At 40.3% G+C, this 20089-nt stretch overlaps 1 protein-coding gene and 1 pseudogene across 2 annotated transcripts in view; one reads left to right on the top strand and one right to left on the bottom strand.

Annotated features, from left to right (window-relative positions):
- USP48 (ubiquitin specific peptidase 48) overlaps window positions 1-15407 on the top strand; it is a 67329-nt gene extending 51922 nt beyond the window's left edge. For both annotated transcript variants that reach the window (XM_072609202.1, XM_072609200.1), the window contains exons 20-27: window positions 1196-1326; window positions 1838-1944; window positions 2928-3032; window positions 5955-6110; window positions 9520-9645; window positions 11705-11753; window positions 12265-12291; window positions 13193-15407. In XM_072609202.1, coding sequence (XP_072465303.1) covers window positions 1196-1326; window positions 1838-1944; window positions 2928-3032; window positions 5955-6110; window positions 9520-9645; window positions 11705-11753; window positions 12265-12291; window positions 13193-13215 — 724 coding nt within the window. In that variant the 3' untranslated portion in view covers window positions 13216-15407. The remainder of the gene's footprint in view (window positions 1-1195; window positions 1327-1837; window positions 1945-2927; window positions 3033-5954; window positions 6111-9519; window positions 9646-11704; window positions 11754-12264; window positions 12292-13192) is intronic.
- LOC140504368 (small ribosomal subunit protein eS26 pseudogene) lies at window positions 8787-9181 on the bottom strand (annotated as a pseudogene).
- Window positions 15408-20089: the final 4682 nt, after the last annotated feature.

The raw sequence follows: 20089 nt of genomic DNA, 5'->3' as shown, positions 1-20089 counted from the left end.
CAGTGATTCCCAGTGTATGTGAAGAAGAAAGGTATAAAAGCAGTGGAAGAATAGTGCAGGAAGGGGCCGGGTTAGAGGGGAGTCTTGAATGCCAGACGTTTGATATTTATGGTGGCCACTGGATTATACTGAATAGATTGGGTGACATGGGCAGACCTGTACTTTAGAAGGATGTATTTGTATAGAAAGCTGAGTGAATCAATTAGTGTGGAAGGAGACTTGAAGGGAGCAAGACAAACTACAAAGGTATGTATTTTCAGTTGTCCAGATGAAAGATAAAGAAGGCCTATACCAGGGTGGTAGTGGCATCAGAGGAGAAAGGAAATGTATTGGAGAGACATTAGAAAGCAACAGATAGAAATGGGGGAAAGAGGAGTAAAAAAATGACACCTGATTTAGAGTCTGGATCCCAGGGGAGAGGGTGATCCCCTCCATAGGGAAGTTTGAGAGCAGACAGTATGGGAGGGGGCTCCAGTTCTAACCAGTTGCATAGATACTTATAAAGAAATGTTTGATTCAGAAGTCTAGCAGTATGGCCAGGGAATAATTTTTGTGTCCTCTGAATCACTCAGTCCACTGTTCTCATAGTTGAGACTGGGAAGCCAGATCATCATGCTGGCTCCAGGCTGTCACATAGTGAGTTCAGTCCACCTGAGAAGGATCAAAACTTATTTATTTTATTTTGTTATTTATTTCTTTTTATTTTTCCATCTGTAATTTTGGTGGAAATAACAATAACATCAACATTAAACTACTTAAAATCACTGACAATATTTGGATATTCGTTTCAGGCATATTATTAGGAAGTATTACTAGGACTACAGATAACTTAAAAGAAAAACATTTAGGCTTGATGTTACCAACACTTGTAACAAACAAAACTACTCAAGCTGAATTAGGAGGTGTTGGATTTAAATGAATCGTGGTCACTCATCAGATCCAAAGGGAATGAACCCACTTGCAGTTCGAGTGTTGAATTCTAGCCTCTTAGAGCTGCCTCAACTTTGAAGTTCTCTCATGTTGAGTAGTTGATTAAATTAGGAGTGCTGTACTAGATACTGTACAACGTTTTCATTTTAAGCTTTTCTAGGTGTGATATTCTTCCTGTTTAATAAACACTGGAGCTTCTACTATTAGCGTTTGGCTTAGCTAAAACATTGGTGTATGACTTCATGAATGGTGTTTCTTTGCACAGTATAGCTCTCATATGGCCCAGTGAGTGGGAGATGATACAAAAGTTATTTGTCGTGGATCATGTAATTAAAATTATCAAAGCCGAAACAGACGATGCAAACCCTTCCCACATGCTGTACACGTCAGAGCCCAGTAAGTAGTTGTTTCCATATTTGTTTTAGGTGGGCATGGGGTCTGGAGAATCCATAGCAGACCTCAAATTGGGGTAATTAAATTTAATAATGTAGCCACACTCAACAGGAAGCAAGCATTTGTGAAATACTTATCTTATACTAGCATGCCATATGCTTTCCACATGGCTAATCAGTTGTGCTGACTTTTCCTAGATAGTGACCATGTATCTTAACCCCAAGTAATGACAACATGAGTAATACTTTTTATGTGTGTGCCTCAGACTCCACCTCTAACCTAAGCAGTTGGGCTTTTCTTCTACCTGAAACTCAGCATGGCTGGGCCCCCCCACTGTCCTTTCAGTCTTTCTAACAATCTGAGATCATTTTTAGTTGCAATTTTCCTTCAACAGTATTATGTAAGGAGAGCCCAATGTAACTTATAAATCACTGGGAACATGTGAGTTGCTCTGTTTCTCCTCTGTCACTATGGTGCCACTAAAGTGCCTTTGCTTTTTTAAAAACCATTTTAGGTCTCTGTCCAGAATGCAGGGAAGGATTATTGTGTCAACAGCAGCGGGATCTTCGGGAATACACTCAAGCTACTATATATGTCCATAAAGTTGTGGATAATAAAAAGGTACTGATTCTTTTTCTGGATATGACCAACTGTTACTCATTTTCTTTGTGGAGTTGTTAATCCTCCGATCATGTGAGGGAAAGTGTGAGGGCAAGAAGTAGAGGGGTTATTCATGTAAAAAAGTATAAAACCTATAAGATCTGTTATTTCCACCTACACCTTAATCTAAGATTCAATTGCAAATTCATTTAGTTTCCTTGAAGAACCTTTCCTCCCCAACTCCTTCTGAAGCAATTAGGGCTCTTTATTGTTAATGTACTTGTCTATCTATAACTTGCTGGGTAATTAATGTGTATGTGCACTATTTGGAATTTCCTCACCCTTAACCCTAGGATCCTTTTTATAACCAGTACATGCTGTGTATATATGTTCGTCTTGTATTTGAAGCCTTTCCAACTTGCTTTATCTTATTACATTCCCTATGAGTAGGAGGCAGCATCAAACAGTTCAATGGCTTTGGTGTCAAACCTAGATTCAAGCCTGCCTTTGTCAGTAAATGCTTGTGTGACCATGATTAAAGACATTTACTTACCTGAGTGTTAGTTTCGTTATCTATATATCTGTCCCTTCTTGCTCCTAGCTCTTTGATACTATGATACACTTCCCACCCCCCAGTTTGATTCCAAGTCATGATATAAGATGTTAGATTTGGACTTTAGTGAACAACCGAAATTTCATTAACATTGGTTATCTCCTCCCCCCCCCCCCCCCCCCCATTACAATTCCAAAATTGGTCCTACAGTACCAGCATTCTGTATAACATAGGTAAAATATCCAGTTCGATGCTTTCTATGATCATTTTTTATAGGATCAGATTCTTTTCTGTCTTTGGTTTTAATAAGGCTTCTCAGCTTTCCAAGCCACTTAGATTTCTCCAAACTCTTAATCGTTTGTCTTTTTAAAAAGATGTATTGATGCCTTGTTGCTCAGTGGTGCAAGCCTTTCCCAGCTGTTGATCCTGGTTTTCTTACTGTGCTCCTCAGGTAATGAAGGATGCAGCTCCAGAATTGAATGTTAGTAGCTCAGAAACTGAAGAGGACAGGGAGGAAACCAGGCCTGAAGGGGAAAAAGACCCGGATTTTAATCAGGTATCAGAAGGCATTTTTCATTCCTAATTGTATTTTGTCTATCTTGTATTTTAGAGAGTTCCCCAGCACACATCCTGATAAAAAATGAAATTATGTTTAACTGTAGCTTACAAATTGTGTGGTGGGGGAAATAACCCAAGTTTATAAGCACTTACAGGTTTGCACACCTTCTGTGAGAAGTTTCATTATGGGAGATGCATAAAGATAAGACAAGTAGGCTTTTTGTTCTGGAGCTTCTTGCACCCTGCCATTGAATACATAAACCCAAACACTGCACTCCCCCCCACCCCCTCCCCTAGCCATACCACTGAAGAAAATCTCTGAGCTTGGACCCTGAGAAAGGAACCTTGTCAACTCTGGCTGTGATCCTGAGTTAACTAATTAATCCCTTTACCTCCTGCATTGCCTCTTGTGGAAAAGGATTATAAGATGACTTGTTTTGAGGAAAGCACTTGGCGAAACTTAAATTTGAACAAGAAAAGGATGTGAGAGTATAAGAAAACTAGAAAGGGCTGTGCAAGGTCTATGATGTTCATCCAGGGCACTTGGAGGATGCTTTATCTAACTGGTGACAGCTGAGCTGTTTTGAGTTTTCCCTCAAGAGACCAGACAGGTGATGTTAAATTGGAAGGGCCTTGTTTGCCAGACTAATGAATTTGAACGTTATTGGGAATAGGAAATATGTCAAGGGTTTTGAGGAGAGGAATAACATGTTTCTGCTATGTTAAACACAATTTATATATTCACAGCTTCAGGTATAACAAACATAAAATGGAAAAAAGGTGTCAAATGCTGAAATAAACTGTCAGTAAAAATACTAAGATGGGAAAAATCCTTAAGTCTTGATTGCTGACTTTGTTGAGTATCAAGGTCTGGAAGCTCAGAAATGTTGATTGTCTTAGAAGTGTTCACCCTGTTAAAACAGGATGAATAGTTTCAGTTACAATAGTATCAGAGCACCTTAAGGCTCTGAGTAGGATAGTAATGAAACACTAGAATTTATTGGACATTTTAATCTTGATCAATTCTCATTTTTTAGTTGACTTTAAAATGTTTTCTGTTTTCATTACTTGATGTTTAAGTTCAGATCCTTTCCATGTTTTTAATGAATAAGAGATGCTTTCTTACAGGATTGAAGCTTTACATTTTTGCTTTATATGGGCATTACTACACCAATAGTGAAAAGTCATATAACATTAGGAAATATTGTGACCCTCCAGGCATGAGGGATAGTGATGGGCAGGCTTGATGGCCAACAGTTTTACACGGATTGTCACAGGTCCCAAAGAAGCTGCAGTACTCTGGGTGGTTCTTTGATGGTTTTACAGAGCACTGCAGCCAGGAAACCCAGAATTAGAGGACCCATTGAAAAAGGAATATTTATGGATAGTTAATTTAACTTTAGCATTAACTAATAGATGAATAGCCGTTCCCTTTTAATAGTATGGTTCCCTTTTAATAGTATGGTTTACAGTTCGGTTATAATTAAGCCACTCCTAAAGGGGGCAAAAAATCATTAATGTGAATAGCTGTTGCATTTGTTGGTGTATAAGGATATAATGTGTATTTTTACCTGCCAGTCCACTAGACTTTGCCATGCTGTAGTTTTAATTGCAAAAGATATCTGAAGATCTTCCTTAATTTCACTGTTCTTGTTCCCCAGCTCATGTGGCAGGATGTTCTGAAAGTCTTGTCGTGATCTCATACATTTGTTATAATCACCACAGCTCAATATCTTCCTTCTCCCCCTCCCATGTCTCTGTTTTCTCTCACCCTCCACACCCCTCACTGTCTGGCTAACATCTAAGAAGTGTTTTTTGAGAGATTACATGCAGTGTCTGTAACATTCCAACAATAACTTCCTTCTGTACTGACAGTTTTGCTTTAGCTGCAGTGCTAAGATCCCTCTGTATATTAAGTTTTTGCAAAGGTAAATTCAAGTAGTCATTTTCTGGATTGGGACTTTGTTCTGGGACCAGCTTCTACCTTTGCAATCCTTTGGGGGTGAGCTGACCCTTTGTTCTTTTCTCTCTGTACTGGTGTAGTTCTAAATAGTGTGTCTGGAACTCTGAACCTTACCTTGCCCTTCCCCTCCTGTGTTTTCCATGCAGAATTCCCAAGTGGAGACTGGTTCTGTCCTTTCCTGCCTTATAGCAGGAGAAGTCCACCTGGACTACAGCATTTTCATTGTCCCTGCAGTTGTTCATGTACCTATGATTAGAATGCTTCCCCAGCATCCTCACGCTTACCTCACAACAGTTTGTGTTTCTGTATTGCTCCATGTGCTTAGATGTCCCGTAACCCCTGATTTAAACAGCAGGCTTCACAATATCCCTGTGTTTTACACTGAAATACGTATTGAACTGAACACCCTTCGAGGGATGTGGTTTTAGAAGGTGCTTTGTCCAAGGTCCCTAGCTTGTAATTGGCAGAATTGGGTAGTGGGCTCCTCCAGGGTCAAATTATGGTGCAGTTTTCCTTTTTTCCACATTAAAACCCTCCAAAACAGCTAGAATTCAGCTTTCCAGGTAAAATTGAGGGCAGGGTGAGTGGCAAGAAAAATGTTTTGAAGGTTCCCTGCTTGTTAGTAGGGGGGGTTTGAGGTTTTGTTTTGTTTTGTTTTTTTTTTTTGAAGGGTGATGTGGCAAACTCCTCCAGGACCAACTTTTCCCTTTTATCTCACTTCTGCATTGTCTTGTGTTCCTACTAAGCTGGCCTTCTACCCATTCCTACCAATTCTGCTGTTCTTTCCTTTTACCCTCTATGTTACTTCAGTACTCCAAATGGTTCATAAATAAAGCTGCTATAGGAGTTGGACTCTTGCTGACTGCCAGTCTGCCTTTAGAATACTTGTCCTAATGACTTAAAGTTAAAAATGTGTTGATCTCTGTAATTTAGCTTCTTTTGGATGCTTTTTCCTAGACTAATGGTGGAGCAAAGAGGCAAAAAATATCCCATCAGAATTATATTGTTTATCAGAAGCAGGTCATTCGACGGAGCATGCGTCACCGGAAGGTTCGTGGAGAAAAGGCCCTTCTTGTTTCAGCTAATCAGACATTAAAAGAACTAAAAATCCAGGTGAGAAAAAGTAGTGGACAAAAATCTTCCCTAGATTTTAACTTACAAGTTATGCAAGGAAGGAGGCATTCAGGTTTATGTTTTCTAATGAGTCCATATGAACACGCTGTGTTGACTTCTAAAATGGGCAGCACTTCCTTCTTAGAACCCCCTTGCCATACCAGCCTGTGAAGTACCACATTTGTGACCAATTAGTTTCCTTAGTCACAAAGAAATGCCAAAATTTTTCTCAAGTTTCATTGAGAATTAGTGTCAGTTTGGGGAGCTCTGAATCTAATATTTTTTTAGGAACTGTTTTGTAGCATAGAAATAGGAATTCCTGAGTAATTTAGAGTACTTAATTCTTTGTGAACCCTGTTTACTATGAAATAGGCAGTGATAGTTTCCTTCCTTGGAGTTGTGAAGAAAACACTTCGCAAATCTTAAAAACTTGTGCTGATTTGATGCTACTGTCAAATGTGTTAACTATTGAGAACACCTTAATTTATCAGTTGTAAAAGGGTACAAGTTGATCTAAGGCAAAAAAGAAATTTTCACTTTTTCCTGTGATTGAACAACCTTTGTCAAAATTAGACATTACTTTTGTATATTTTCCTTTTATATGTTGAGTAGACATTTGAGTGTCTCATTCCTAGCACACAGAAAGGCAGCATGGTGAAATTGATTTGGACCTCACAGCATCTGAGTTTGTCGAACTTTGGAGACCCACTTACCATTGGCAAATTACTTGTTTCTCAAAATTTCAGCTTCCCCATCTCTCAGCATTACTTGGCTTTTCAAGTTTTTTGTACCAAATGATTTTTTAATGGTTGACAGTGTCTTTATGGAGAATATTACTGTTTTTAATATATTAAGTTCTCTTATTTCTTAAAAACAGTTCTGCTTATATTTTGTATCAGAGATAGAATTCTGATGCTGTTGATTCACACTACCTTAGAGGGCCTGTGAAGGTCCAGTTGTTCCTTTTTGTCTGTTGGGGTACTATCTCTACAGTAGGATTTTTAGGTGTCCCTCATAAGCAGTGTAGTGGTGATCATTATCCTCTCAGGACTTGAATTTGTTCCTGTGTAAAATAGACACAAGGTAAAAAACTCCCTTCTGCACAAAATACAGGAGTTTCCCAAGTGAATCCATTTAAGAATGGTGATGGCATTATCTTTTAGTGTTGTATTCTATTCCACTTTAAGGTTTGTATAAGAAACTGCTGATTTTCAAAATCCCACTACCTGTGGTTGAACGAGAGGTTTTTTCATTCTGATTCTGTCCCTTGCCTAACACTTTTTGAACCTCACTTTCTTTTGAGAATGATGTCAGTGCTGCCCTCTGTGTAGTCAGTCCATTGTGACAGAGAACTTAGAATTGTGTATGGAAGTTCACACATCTGTTACAATGAAGTATCCTGACTGAAGCCCCCCAAAAATACCTGGAATTTCCTTTAGGTTCTTTTCCTATGTTTTCTTTAATGTATGGTGTCCAGTTTTTTCCATTTGTCATTTTTCATTAACAAGTACAGTCTCTTAAAAGCATACAATACCGATGAGTAATACTGTAATACTACCCCAGACTGGCACATCCACGTACTGTTCCCAACAGTGGCTGGCCCTCTTCCTTCATCAGCTCAGCAACTCTGTAAGTGGTAAGCACTCTACAGTGCAAACCTTGAAGCAACATAAATCTGCCCCTGTGGATGAAGAGTTCTTTATTCCTTTTTCTTTGTGAACTATGAACCTTCAAGCAGCCCTAAGAAACCTCCTTCTGTTACTGTCAGCCATTTGGAGTAGCTGCTGAAAGGTAGCAGGCAGCAGCTGTTGGGATGAGATCCCCTGACAGTTTCTTCTCACTTCCCATTATCCTTACCAGGATCCTAGGGAGCCCAACACCAGCCAAATAAAGTATAGTGAACATGTTTTGTAGCCTTACTGCTTCCATTAGCATTGGATGTAAGAATTGGTACTTGTGTTCTTCTTGGGATCTCATTATTGTTGTGATGGTGAAGCCATGAGATTTGGAAATCTACTTTCTTTAGAAAAAGTATTCTATTGCAGTAGATAATTGGGATCAAAATCCATTTCTTACATTGCCAATGTGAGCGGAAATTTAGTGATTTCTCAAACTTGCTCTAGCACCCCTGTACAATCTAGACTCCAACTAATCTCACCATGAGGAGTTTAGATAGATGAGTAGTACTAGAAGTCCTAATTAGTCCCTAAAGGGAATACCTTTTGACCCGCTTAATGATTAAATCCTTTCAACCAAAGTTTCAAAGTGTATTTATTTTTTTTTTTCTGTTCCTTTTCTGATAGTTTCTTCCAATGACTTGGAAAACAGATTATAGTGTTGTGATAAGAGTACTGAACTCTATCTGACTAGGAGGACACAGTAGTGTCCTCACTGTTCCACAGGAAGTCTGTGGACTGGAATTGTTGGCAAATCCTTGGCAAATCGATAAAAACTGTGGGTCTTCATTTGGGCATTTGAATAGATAGCATTTCGATGGGCAGAAAGGTGGGAAGACATTTTGAGGACTGGCTTGAGAGACTTTTCCTGCAGCCTCACTCACTAGCCAGCTCCTACACTTCTCCCTGTGCGTTTTCCTTCCTCCCTCCCATATCAGCCTCCTTGGGAGCTCTACCTTTGGTTTTTTTGGGTTTTTTTGTTTTTAAGATAGACCAACCATTTTATTTTCCTCTGACTGGTTCAGGAATGTTGATGGGGCAGATAGTTCTTTACATGGGCTTTGGAGGGGGTCTGGGGGCAGCACCTGCAGGTCTGAATTGGGGTAGGGGTGTCCGATCCTTTTGTGTCTCTCGGGAGCGATTCCTCACTACCTTGCTGTGGATCGCGCAGCTCACACAGTAATGTAGCTTCACATACAGTTTGGGCAGCACGTAGGAGTCGAAGACGCTGGCCTTGGAGATGTCCCTGACAGCCGCAGCTTCCATGATGTTGCGGATGACGAACTTCTTGATGGCCTTGCCCTTGGGCATGCAGTGGGCACAGTTGGTACAGCGGATGGGCTGCACGTGGCTGCAGCCCTTCTTGGCGCGTCCGTTCCTTCTCTTCTTGGTCATCTTAGAAGCCAAGAACCGAAAAAGGGGAGCTCTACCTTAGTTTTGGGGGTAGAGGGTGGGAAACAGAAGAAACCATGAACTTGTAGAAAAATAGACTGTTTTAACAATAGTTATTTAATTCTTTCATCTCCTGCCTAGCCAGTGTCCTGAGTATGCTCCCAGATATGTAGGATCTGAATCGCAATAGAAATTCCACAAGTGGGCTGGCTTTGAACACTTGCAGGCTTTTGTACTCTGGAGCTGCTTGTTCTCTTTATGCCTTCATTGCATCATGTTGAGAGGAGAATGCTTTTTTTCCCCTTGTACAAACCACCCCATTCTGTTTTGTATTGGGACAGATCATGCACGCTTTCTCAGTGGCTCCTTTTGACCAGAATCTCTCAATTGATGGGAAAGTCCTAAATGATGACACTGCTACCCTGGGTACCCTTGGCGTCATTCCTGAATCCGTTATTTTGTTGAAGGTAATAATGAATGACTACTGGAATGAAAGATGCATTCACATGGCAGGTGAAGTCTTCTACAAGATTAATGAAAACTCCCCATATGTAAAATGTCTTTTACCTTTTATTACATGTGAGATTGTTTTATATAATTTTCAGAATGGGGTGGAGATAAGAAGGGTATAATGTCAGTAGTGTTCGATAGAACTTACCAAAGGTTTGTTCTTTGTAATTTTGATCTTGTAAGGTTATAGGGTGCTGTCCTGTGGACCCTCTGGACCCTTGTATTTCTGTAATGCTATCTCTGCATTGTCTTTTGACAAGTCATTTAGCCTCCATTTCTTTCTCTGTAATTGAGGGGTTTGGAAGGCAGCTTTTCATCTAAATCTTTTGATCATGTGGGACACTGGAGCCCAGAACATAAAGTTAGGGTGTCTTGGCTCCTTGTTTGTCCTTTTTCTTCCCCTTTTCATTATTTCCCAGAACATACAACCCTAAATTTCTTTATTGGGGTACATACTTCATTTCCCTTAGATTTTAAAATTACGTGGATAGTGGAGATAGTTTGTCCCTGCCAAACCAGCTTTCTTCAATTCTGTTCTGAGGCAAGCAGAGAGACAACTCCCATTTACTATTTCTGCCAAAACTGTATGTTGGGACCTGCCAGTTTTCTGCTCTTCTGGAGTATCTGTCATATATATGCATATATATATATTTTATATATATATTTTGTCTAAATGGAAAACCTTGCTCATTCTGAATTATGCAGTTCTTTTTAAAATCTGGGGTTCTTAACTTTTTGTTAAAAGTTTACGGATTCTTCTAAGAATAAGGATTTTAAGTGCATAAAATGAAATGCCTAGGATTATAAATCTATGAACTCTTTGAAGAACTGTGTCCACCAGATTAAGAATCCCTTTTTAAATACACCTAGGTCATTCAAAGTAGGCTCAAGTCTAGAGGATAAAATAGATGTCTTGAGTATTTGGAGAGGTTTCACATAGAAAAGCAATAATTCTACTTGTTCACACAAAGCAGGACTAGGAGCAGTTGGCTTGGCTTAAGAAAAAGCTTCTTTAAAAACACTACTGTCCCCCAGTAGAGTGGAGATTGGGCCTAGAAGGGGTATTGGACATCCTACCCAGCCCCCTTCCTGTACATATTTGTGACCATGAGGTGTGCGAAATCCAGTGCCACTTAAGATAGCCTGTCATGCTTTTTGGAGAATATTTGTTATTCAGGCAAGTTTGCCTCAAATTCTGCCCTTTAAGTGTCACTGGAAGGTTCTTCTTATTCTTTAAGATGACTATCATAGAAGGTAGCATGTTGTGCAGGAAGACCCCAGGTCTGTCCCTCTGGTGCTGCTCTGTCACCTTTGTGACCTTGGGCAATTTTAACATGATCTAGACGGCTGTGAGGCCAAGTGAACTCTTGACATCCTTTCTAAGCTTCTAACTATGTAGGCTATTGTGTCAAAGAAGCGCTTCCACGCCCTTATCCTGTTGTGAGCCTGCTCAGGGTTTTATTGAAACCTCTTTCAGTGTTTCAGGTACAGTTTTGAGGAGAGTTCTTTTTGAGAAATTGCCTGGTTCATTTCATCCAAGATTTAGCCCAGTTCTCCCATAAAATGCATTTGTGAGTTGCCACAGAGACAATACTTCACTTATCCATGAGATCAGAAGAGTAAGTAGGAGCTCATACCAACTTCAGCCTGAAGGATGATTTCTTGACCATGTTGGTGTTTCTAGGGGCAAGAGTTAAAATCACTGCCCCACCTCCTCTGCAGTCCCCCAAAGCAACCGGAATGTTAACGGAACAGATCAGTGAACGAATCTGTAATCGTCCTAAGCACAGGCTTTCTTAAGTCAGGAACTTCTTTCAAGGGAACAGCAGTGGATACAACTATAATTCCAGGTCTTTGAGGTTTCCACTTCAGATTTGGAAAATGTTCCCTTTGGCCTTTCTTTCCATAACTGGCTTGAGTATACATTCCAGAAGTCCTTCCTCTTGAAATAGGAACTTTAAAAAAAAATTTTTTTTTTTGTCTGAGTTGTTTTTGATTTGTTTTTTTTTTCCCTAGGCAGATGAGCCAATAGCAGATTATGCAGCAATGGATGATGTTATGCAAGGTCAGGAGACATTTTTTCCCTTTTGGACTTTTGGGCTTCATTGTTTATTGCAATGCTTTTATAATTTTTTAAAATGAATTTTGAGAAGATAAAAAGGAAACATCAGCATGACTAATCAGTGCATCTTAAAAAGTCTGAAAAGGTTGATTGTGTGGGGTGTGTGGGTTGGGGTGTACACACCTTGTTGGGTTTTTGTTTTTGGTTTTCTTTGTTTTTTTTCTGCTTTGGCATCATTTCTTGTAGATCTGTTCATGCTTCAGAATTAATGAAGTGGTTAACATTAAAAAAAACTTTTCAAAGTTAACTAGAGTTCATAGAAATGTAATCATCACATGAAATATCTGTTCCTGTGCCTTCAGAGCCCCAGGAGGGAAATGAGTTGTTAGTCATTATCAAGGAAACAATTTTAGGTGATCAGGTTCACCAAAGACAAAAGTTTAAACCCTCTATAGTTACTGAACATCATTTGCTTCCTTGACAAGTTTTTCAATTTGACATTCTTCTTTTTCAGTATGTATGCCTGAAGAGGGATTTAAAGGTAAGATTCATTTGTCATATTTTGTTCATGAATGTCAGGAACTTGGTGTCATTTTCCGTGAAAGGTGAAATTTGATTTTAAAATTTCTGTTGCCAGAAGTCAGCAGAGCTGCCTTTCTCATTTGGCTGGGGCAAGGAAGAAGGATAGAGAAGCTGAACGGGGCTCCTTTTTCCTCTTGTATTTCCTGAGTCACAATTAGCCTCTTTCCAGGTTCTCCTATTCGTCCTAGGTTTAAAGCAAAGTTGCTTATTTGTAGTTGACCAGAAGTAGCTTTACAGAGGAGTTGACATTACTCCGCTTGGTTTGTGTTCCCTCTGTTTTCAAACACTAATCTTTCCTATGAAACCAAAAGTTTCTTTTGCTTTTCTCTCTCCTGTTCTCCCGTATTCCAGCCTCTGCTGTCAGTCCTCGACAAGGCCTGTCCTTCAACTTACACCCTTGGCCCTTGCCCCTTCCCTCTTCCTGTCTTTTCCACCACACTGCCACTATATAGAATTAATCCCTTTTATTCTCCCTGTTTTCAACTTCCTCCAAATATGCCCAAATGTCCTCAAACCTTAAAAACCCTTCCTATGTTCTTGTGTTCCCTCAACTATCATCCACTACCACATATTATATGTGTTGGGTCCTACAAGGAGAGGGACTAGAAGAGTTACGACCTAGTTTTATAGCGTACTTTTCTAGTCTGTGATGGAGACCCTTATTTAGCCTCATCTTAGAGATACACCTGTTATCAGTAGCTTGCACTAGTTTCCTCCAGTCAGTCAAAGCTCGTGCCAGGTGTTGTGCTGTTAAGAGGTCACAGTCCTTGGGGCTTGTATTTGCTTGTTTTCATAGGAATCTTTGTTGTTGCTGTCATCTTTTAATAAATTAACTCTTAAATTTTTCTCCCCTTTCCCAGGGACTGGTCTCCTTGGACATTAATAATATGAAAAATTGCTGACTGCTTAAAGTGACCATAAGGGAAGGAGGAGTTTGACATTTTTAGGGCATTATTGCGAAAGTGAATTTATGAATAAATGGTTGCTTGACTCTTCAAGAAGGCAGGAATCCATTCAAAAGTGACTGTCCCAAATGCCTTATGTCAAATAAAGCAGATTGCACTGAAGGACATCAGACTTCAAGGAAATGTTTCCCATTTTATATTTAAGGGGGGGAGGGGAGTTTGGGGTCAAGGGTGGGGCTTGAATTAAGGCTGAACAAGTTTAGTAGCAGTTACAATATATCATGTTTACATACAAAAATTTATAGAGGGAAGGAAAAGAAATCCAGTTGTATTTCCTTGCTCAAATTTCATACCAGAGGCTTTTGTCCATAAAGGATTTGTATTGCAGTAGATGAACAAAGTTCTGTCTTCAGAATTAATTCTTTATAGACCTGCTTACAAATACCTGTCTTCAATCCACTGTTATACTTTCAATAAAGCATGAAAGTAAACCAGTTGTTAATTGTGGGAGAAAAATGTCTAGCTTTTTCAGAGGTAATCTGTACCAACCTATTGTTTGCAGCCTACCCACCAAAACTATCCAGTGATTGGTCTCCAGGGTTAGTAAAATCGACCATTTTGGAGTATTGATTTTAAATGGGAATCTTCAGCCTCAGGGGTCCTTTGCTTTGAGTGCATTTTAGGAATGATGGGAAATTGTAACCACTTTAATTGGGTAGCAACTTAAGGATGCCACTGCCTAGAGAGAGAGAGCCATACCCAGCACATCCTGCCTACTTGCCAGATTGGGAGCACCAGCTTGACCTTATCTAAAATGATGTTCGTACCAGGAAGATTGGTGGACCTGAAAGTGAATTGGGACCGAATGTGGCTCTTCCCCCTCCCTCTCCACACTCCAGTCCCTTTTGATCCATTGTTTCCATGAATTCATTTGTTTTCTGGAATGCCCAGGAAGTACTTTGTCTTTTTACAACTAATTAAAATGTTGTTGTTTTTCTCTGTGGAAATTATATATGGCTACAATGATATTTTATACAGCTTGCTACTAACCAGATTGTCAGGAGCCATCAGAAACCAGCAGGTTGTCTTGAGGATCCTGAAGAATAACTTGGTGTAACTTCAGACTTTCCTGCCCCTCTTTCACAAATGCTGTTTCCTGTTTCTAAGTTCACTTATGGCAGGGGTGCTGAGGAGGGCTGGGATGCTGGCACTAAGTTTTTGTGGTAGTTCTGTCTTAAGGCTTGTGTTTGTGTTTTGTTTTTTATGAAACATTGCTAAGAATTAAACTCAGAAAATAGATTTAACAAAGAAAAGCATACCTTCATGTCTGGATGGGGGCCACTAATCTTGATGGCGTCCCTTTGCAACTCATTTGTTTATCGAAATGATTATGGCTGTACTGTAAAATTATCACTCCTTGTTTGTTTTTGGGTTTTTTTTGTCTGTAATATATTCAATCTGTGCTCCCCAAGGAGGTGGGGGAATATTTAATTAGCATGTGTGGGGTAGTGAGTAGCACGAAGAATTGACAAAAACCATCCTATGAAAAACAGCTGGAGAGCGCTTGATGGTGGCTTTGAAATGAGCACAGGAAAGGGACTGAAACCAGGCTACGGCAAGCTCATCTTGATGTTGGCTTCCAGCCTCTTACTTTGTGCCAGGAAAAGGGGGCTGGGTCTTCTCTGGAATGATCCCCCCAGCATCTTCTTCTTTCCCAAGGTAAAGACTTCAGCAAGCATTAGCTCTGCTCCTGTTTAGTGCTTAATGAAATGGCTGCCTTCCTTCTCCTGCAGACGGTTCTGGGGCTGCAGCAAGAGCCTTGGTCTCAGGATCAACACCCTCACTCCTGTACATAACTCCCAGAAAGTTGATCTATTTTTCTCAATTTGCTGTTGATAGCATTTTTTTTAACTAGGGTCTTTTTTCCTCACAAACACAGCCTCTGAATTATGTAGGCCAAGTACTGTAAACTGGGATGTATAAGCAGATAACATTTGCAAAAAAAAATGGTTGTATTCAATCAATGCTCTTGATCTTGTGTATAGGGAAAACAGGTACAAGATGGGATTTTGAAGGTCCGTTGACTGTTCTGTCTGTATTTGCAAATATGTTGAACTAAATTGTTATCTGAATTGTGGATACCTTATTAAAGTATGCAGCATTGTCTTAATTTTTCCCTCTTTTTTCATATGTATTGTATGTGTGTAGGTTTTTATATCAGATTGTAGAAAAGCACCTGTCGATTTTCCAACCAGGTTTCTTCCTTCGTTTCATTAGTTCATTCTGCAACTAATGTGTAAATACTCAAGAAAATCTAAAAATATAACATTGGCAGGGTCTGTGCAGCTTGACTTGTGTTTTTCCTGGGGACAAGATAATATTAGTGAGTTTGCTTCTGTGTAGAATAATTACTGTTCCACTGAGTTCAGCCTGTTTAACATGAGAAGAGGTACCATATGAGTGACCTAATGGTTAGTGATGTTCTGTAAGTTAGATGAACACAGCACCCAGGATGGCTGCTAGCACAGGTTCACCCTTTATTTGGTCAGATAGGAAAGACACTGAGAAGGGGTTAATCTTTCTTTGTTCCAGTCTAGTTTTCTCAGAAGAGGTTGCTGATAATGACATCACACACTGCTACACCATTCCCTAATTACCCTTCTTGCAGGGGGGCAACTACCCCTACTTCTCCATGGGGTCAGTTAAGATGGGCACAATTTGTGCTTCCCCTAAATTCCCCTCAAGTCTCAACAGAGGCCAGTTGAGGCACACACAGCATTTGTGTGTGTATTCAACCCTGAGTTCCCCATCCCTTCACCAGTGACCATCTGCTTTATAGGCTAACAGCAATATTGCCAGCAATAGCCTCACAAGTTTTCATCACCTCCATCCCTGTATCTCATTGCACAGTCTCAGTGGATGTTTATCGTTACATGACACTACGCAAGTGTGGTGGAGTTTTAGTACCTGGGAACAGGAGATTCTTCTTGTATCCTGGGAAATAGAACTCTAAGAAATAACATTCACTTTACACGTAGTAAAATTCGCCTTAGATACGTTCCCCCAGAGTCCCCATCTGCCTGTCTGGGCCAGGCTGAGGCAGCTGGAACCTTTGGAAGCCTAGGACACTCCTGAAGGCTCTTAGTTGCAGAGTCCTTCACGATGTGTGAAGGATGTTCCTCACTGGAGCCTCTCTGAAGGTGAAATCACTTCCCATTACAAAAAGTAGATACCTAGCAGTACATCTGGACCTGTGACAGGCAAATTGTTGGTGAGGAAACACCAGTTGGTGTTGGTGGTTAGAGCTGAGAATAATAGCTAAGATTTATGAAGTCCTTAACGTTGCAAAAATGCTTTCTTTCCTTGCAACAACACTGAGTTAACATTGGTGCTATTACTATCCCCAATTTGTAGATTAGGGGCGTGAGGCTGAGGGAAGGTGAAGAATTTTTGCTGAATGTGAAGACAGGAGGTGAGCTTGAACCCCATTCCTGATTCTGAATTTCCCCATGTTTGCTGAGCCAAAGTGACCTAGTAGTATTTAGGTACTAATTCTGGTTTTGTGCTTCATCAGATCCTGATTAATATTTTCTGCAGCTTCAATTAAGAAAGGCCTATTTTAAAGAAAAATTTTGTCAAACAGTTTCTTGGATGTCCATTATCTCAGTGTAAGGTTTTAAATGAATAAAATGGAATACATGTTACAGGAGCTGAATAGTGTGGTTGAGAGAACTAGGTCCTGCGCTGCTCCTTAATGCCTATGGTTGTGCAGACAGCATAGCCCACTGGATTGAGGCAGTTCAAATGTGCCTTTAGGTAACTAGAACCCTTGGCAAGACTTAGGTCTGCCTCAGTTTCTTCACCCCCCAAATGGGTGTATTAATAGCACCTACCCCCCAGGTTGGTTGTGAGGATCAAATGAAATATTTGTAAAAACCATGTAGCCAGTGCTATGTTAACAATTATTCCTTCCTTTTACCCTTCATTAAACCCTCCCTAGATGTGGGCTTTAGGGTACTCCCCTGCAAACAGTGGTACTCCACTCCTGCCTTTCAGATGACTTTTCTTTCACTTTGTTCTAACCAGTAACATTTGGAGGCGGGAAGCTGTTGAACAGTTGTGGATCATTTTCACTGACTTCAGATTTGGAGCTATTGGCCTTCATTTGACTAGAGCTACCCTTCCCCATTACCCTAGCGGTCCAGCAGGATATTTTGAGGAATGGAGGAAAACAAGCCCCATCCATTTTTTTTTATAGTTAAGTGGGTAAGTCTTTAGGATCAGATAATCTAGAGCCTGACTGAGCACTTCCTACACGAAATTTAAGTAAGATAAAGCAAGGATTGCTCTGCTTCGCAACTTGGGGCACCAAAGACTTCTAAGTAAGGGTGCTGGCACTTGCCTAAGCCTAGCAACAGGTTCTTTAGGTTTCCCAAGTACTTTCCTTCAAGTGGGACAAGTACAAAGTTGGCTCACCACCTAAGGAGCAGAAAGAGTGAATTGCCTTTTCTTATGTTTGTTCCAAGTGAGAATTTATTCCATAGGTGTGACAGCAGGTGTCTTATAACTTCTGTTCAGACTCCACTTAGGTATCTCTGAAACAGATCTCTCAATTGATCACTTAGGACATCTTGTCATTCAGTGTTTTCTTTTACGTTATCGCAGTTCTATTAATTCACTTTCTATCATTAACTCTTTGTCCACATTTTGATAATCATCCTGACCTTGCCATTCTTTTTGTCCCAGCTAGCGTGAAAGGTGGGAAGATGCATGAATCCAGTTTTAATTTCTTCCCTACCTAATTTCCCCATTCATAGAGGAATATGAAGTCTTTAAATCCAGAGGTTGCTTACACAAGTTTCTTAAAGTGATTTAAGTGTTTCCCAGCTACTTGTGCCAAAGAATGCCTCTAAATTGCATCTGCATCACTTGGCCATGGTGCAGTGAATAGAACCCTGGGATTTGGAGTTAAAAACCCAGCCCACAATCCTGGCTCTATTAGGTATATATTCCTGGGTAGTGAAGTCACAACAAATACCAATCAATGCCAGGTATTTCCATGTTTGCCAGATTTTTATACCTTGACTAGTTGAACTGAAAATTGGAGACCATGGACAGAGGAGCGAATTTGAAACGAGAACCCAACATTAAAAATTCTCAAGATATATGGTCTCAGGAGGGCCAGGTTTCATTGCTGCGGATATAGACGCCTGATTCAGAGCAGAAGTCCCCAGAACTCTTCCAATGCTCTAGTCTAGGTTTTGGTGGCCCAGCATGGGAATCTGCATTTCCACCCTCCCATGAACCTGCACCTTTAATACAGCCCATTCGTTGATATTTTTCCCTCCCTTTTAAGATTTGACTTCACCTCAAGGGTCCCAGTGCCCTCTGAGGACCTTTGTAAATTAAGGGAGTTATTGTCAGCTAGATTTTCAAAGATTCTTTCCTGCTCAAAATTCTGTCATTCTTTGAACACACCTTGCTGTAATGTTTCACTCCTTTTAGGCTTGTGACAGTTCTGACTCCTCCCCCTTCATTACCTGTAAGTAATGGCCCCAATTCCTTATCCCCTGCCTGGTTCTGGCACAATTCTGCTTGGTTCTGTGTCCTTGAAACAGTCTGGAGGCATTGATTCCCTTAAATGAAATCTGCCCAGTGTTATCTTTTAGGCATGGATTTTGCTCATTTAAAAGGACTTTTTTCATGAAGGATTTTTTTTTAATTGTATAAGAACCATGGTCACCAAATGAACATCATCATAAGTTTCAGTTTTTTTCTGTCAAGAGTGGATGATGTTTATTCATCAACAATGGTAATTTTTAAAACAGCATGGGCTAGGCTCAAGTATAGGAAACCTGGGTCCCAAGTATAGCTCCAAATTTGGAAACTTTGTAATGTTGATCCAGTCACTCCATTTTTTTTTTTTTTAGCCTTTCATCACTAACCATCAGAATTTCTATCTTTATCTTTCTGAGTCCTAGGGAAAGTATGTTTTCTTGACATAGAAATATCAGTTGCTCATCATGAGATGCTTAGGACCCTAGTGGAAAGAATGTTTGTCTCTGTCCACATCAATTCAGGGCTGGTGGCGTTTTTCTCCTTGTACTGTCAATTTGACAATCGAAAAAGTCTTTCCCATTCCACTTTATGTATATTAGGGGAAGGTGGGGATCTGAATTCCAAAACTACACAATGCTCTCCAGGTGCCCTCAATCCGATTGTCCCTTTTCCCAGCTTGGCGTTGTACGATTGGAATTTTCAAAGGGCTAGCCATTCATTCAGTGCGGCTTTTCATATCTCTTGTCCAGCTGAGTCAGAACAAAGACTTGGCAACATAGGAAAAATGTGTTACCACCCTAAAAGGCTGCATCTTCTGAGATGCCTTACCCACCTCAAACTGCACCTCCCCACACACTGCTAACAAAGGAAGTCTCCTTTTTTCTGCCCACTTGTTCCTAGAAATGAGCGCTAAGTGCTTGTCCAGCATAATTATGGTATTGATCTCAAATAGAGAGTAAGGTCTAATTTCCCCAGGAGGGGAAAAAAAGCCCCCACCTTTCGATTCATTCAAGGAATGCTGTGCCAATGCATTTGAAAATGAAACTGCTCCCTGGTGAAAGAATGAGCCAGGCTTAAAGCAGAGCAGCCGGTTGAGTTCCCTGGATCAGAATTTGAGCAAATACTGCCATTTGAACCCATGAATCCTTGAGAGAGGAGGAAAGGAAATTTGTACTAAAGACTGGACAGCCTTCTGACTAGATATGAGCCCAGGGGACACTGCCTGTCCTAGTAAGTTCTCTTTCTTTCCTGCCCTATCTACTGCCTTCTCTGCAGGCATGGCAAAGCCTAATG

This window comes from Notamacropus eugenii, chromosome 5 (assembly GCF_028372415.1).
Source record: "Notamacropus eugenii isolate mMacEug1 chromosome 5, mMacEug1.pri_v2, whole genome shotgun sequence".
NCBI classification, from domain to species: Eukaryota; Metazoa; Chordata; class Mammalia; order Diprotodontia; family Macropodidae; genus Notamacropus; species Notamacropus eugenii.
This window is presented reverse-complemented; position numbering and strand designations above follow the sequence as displayed.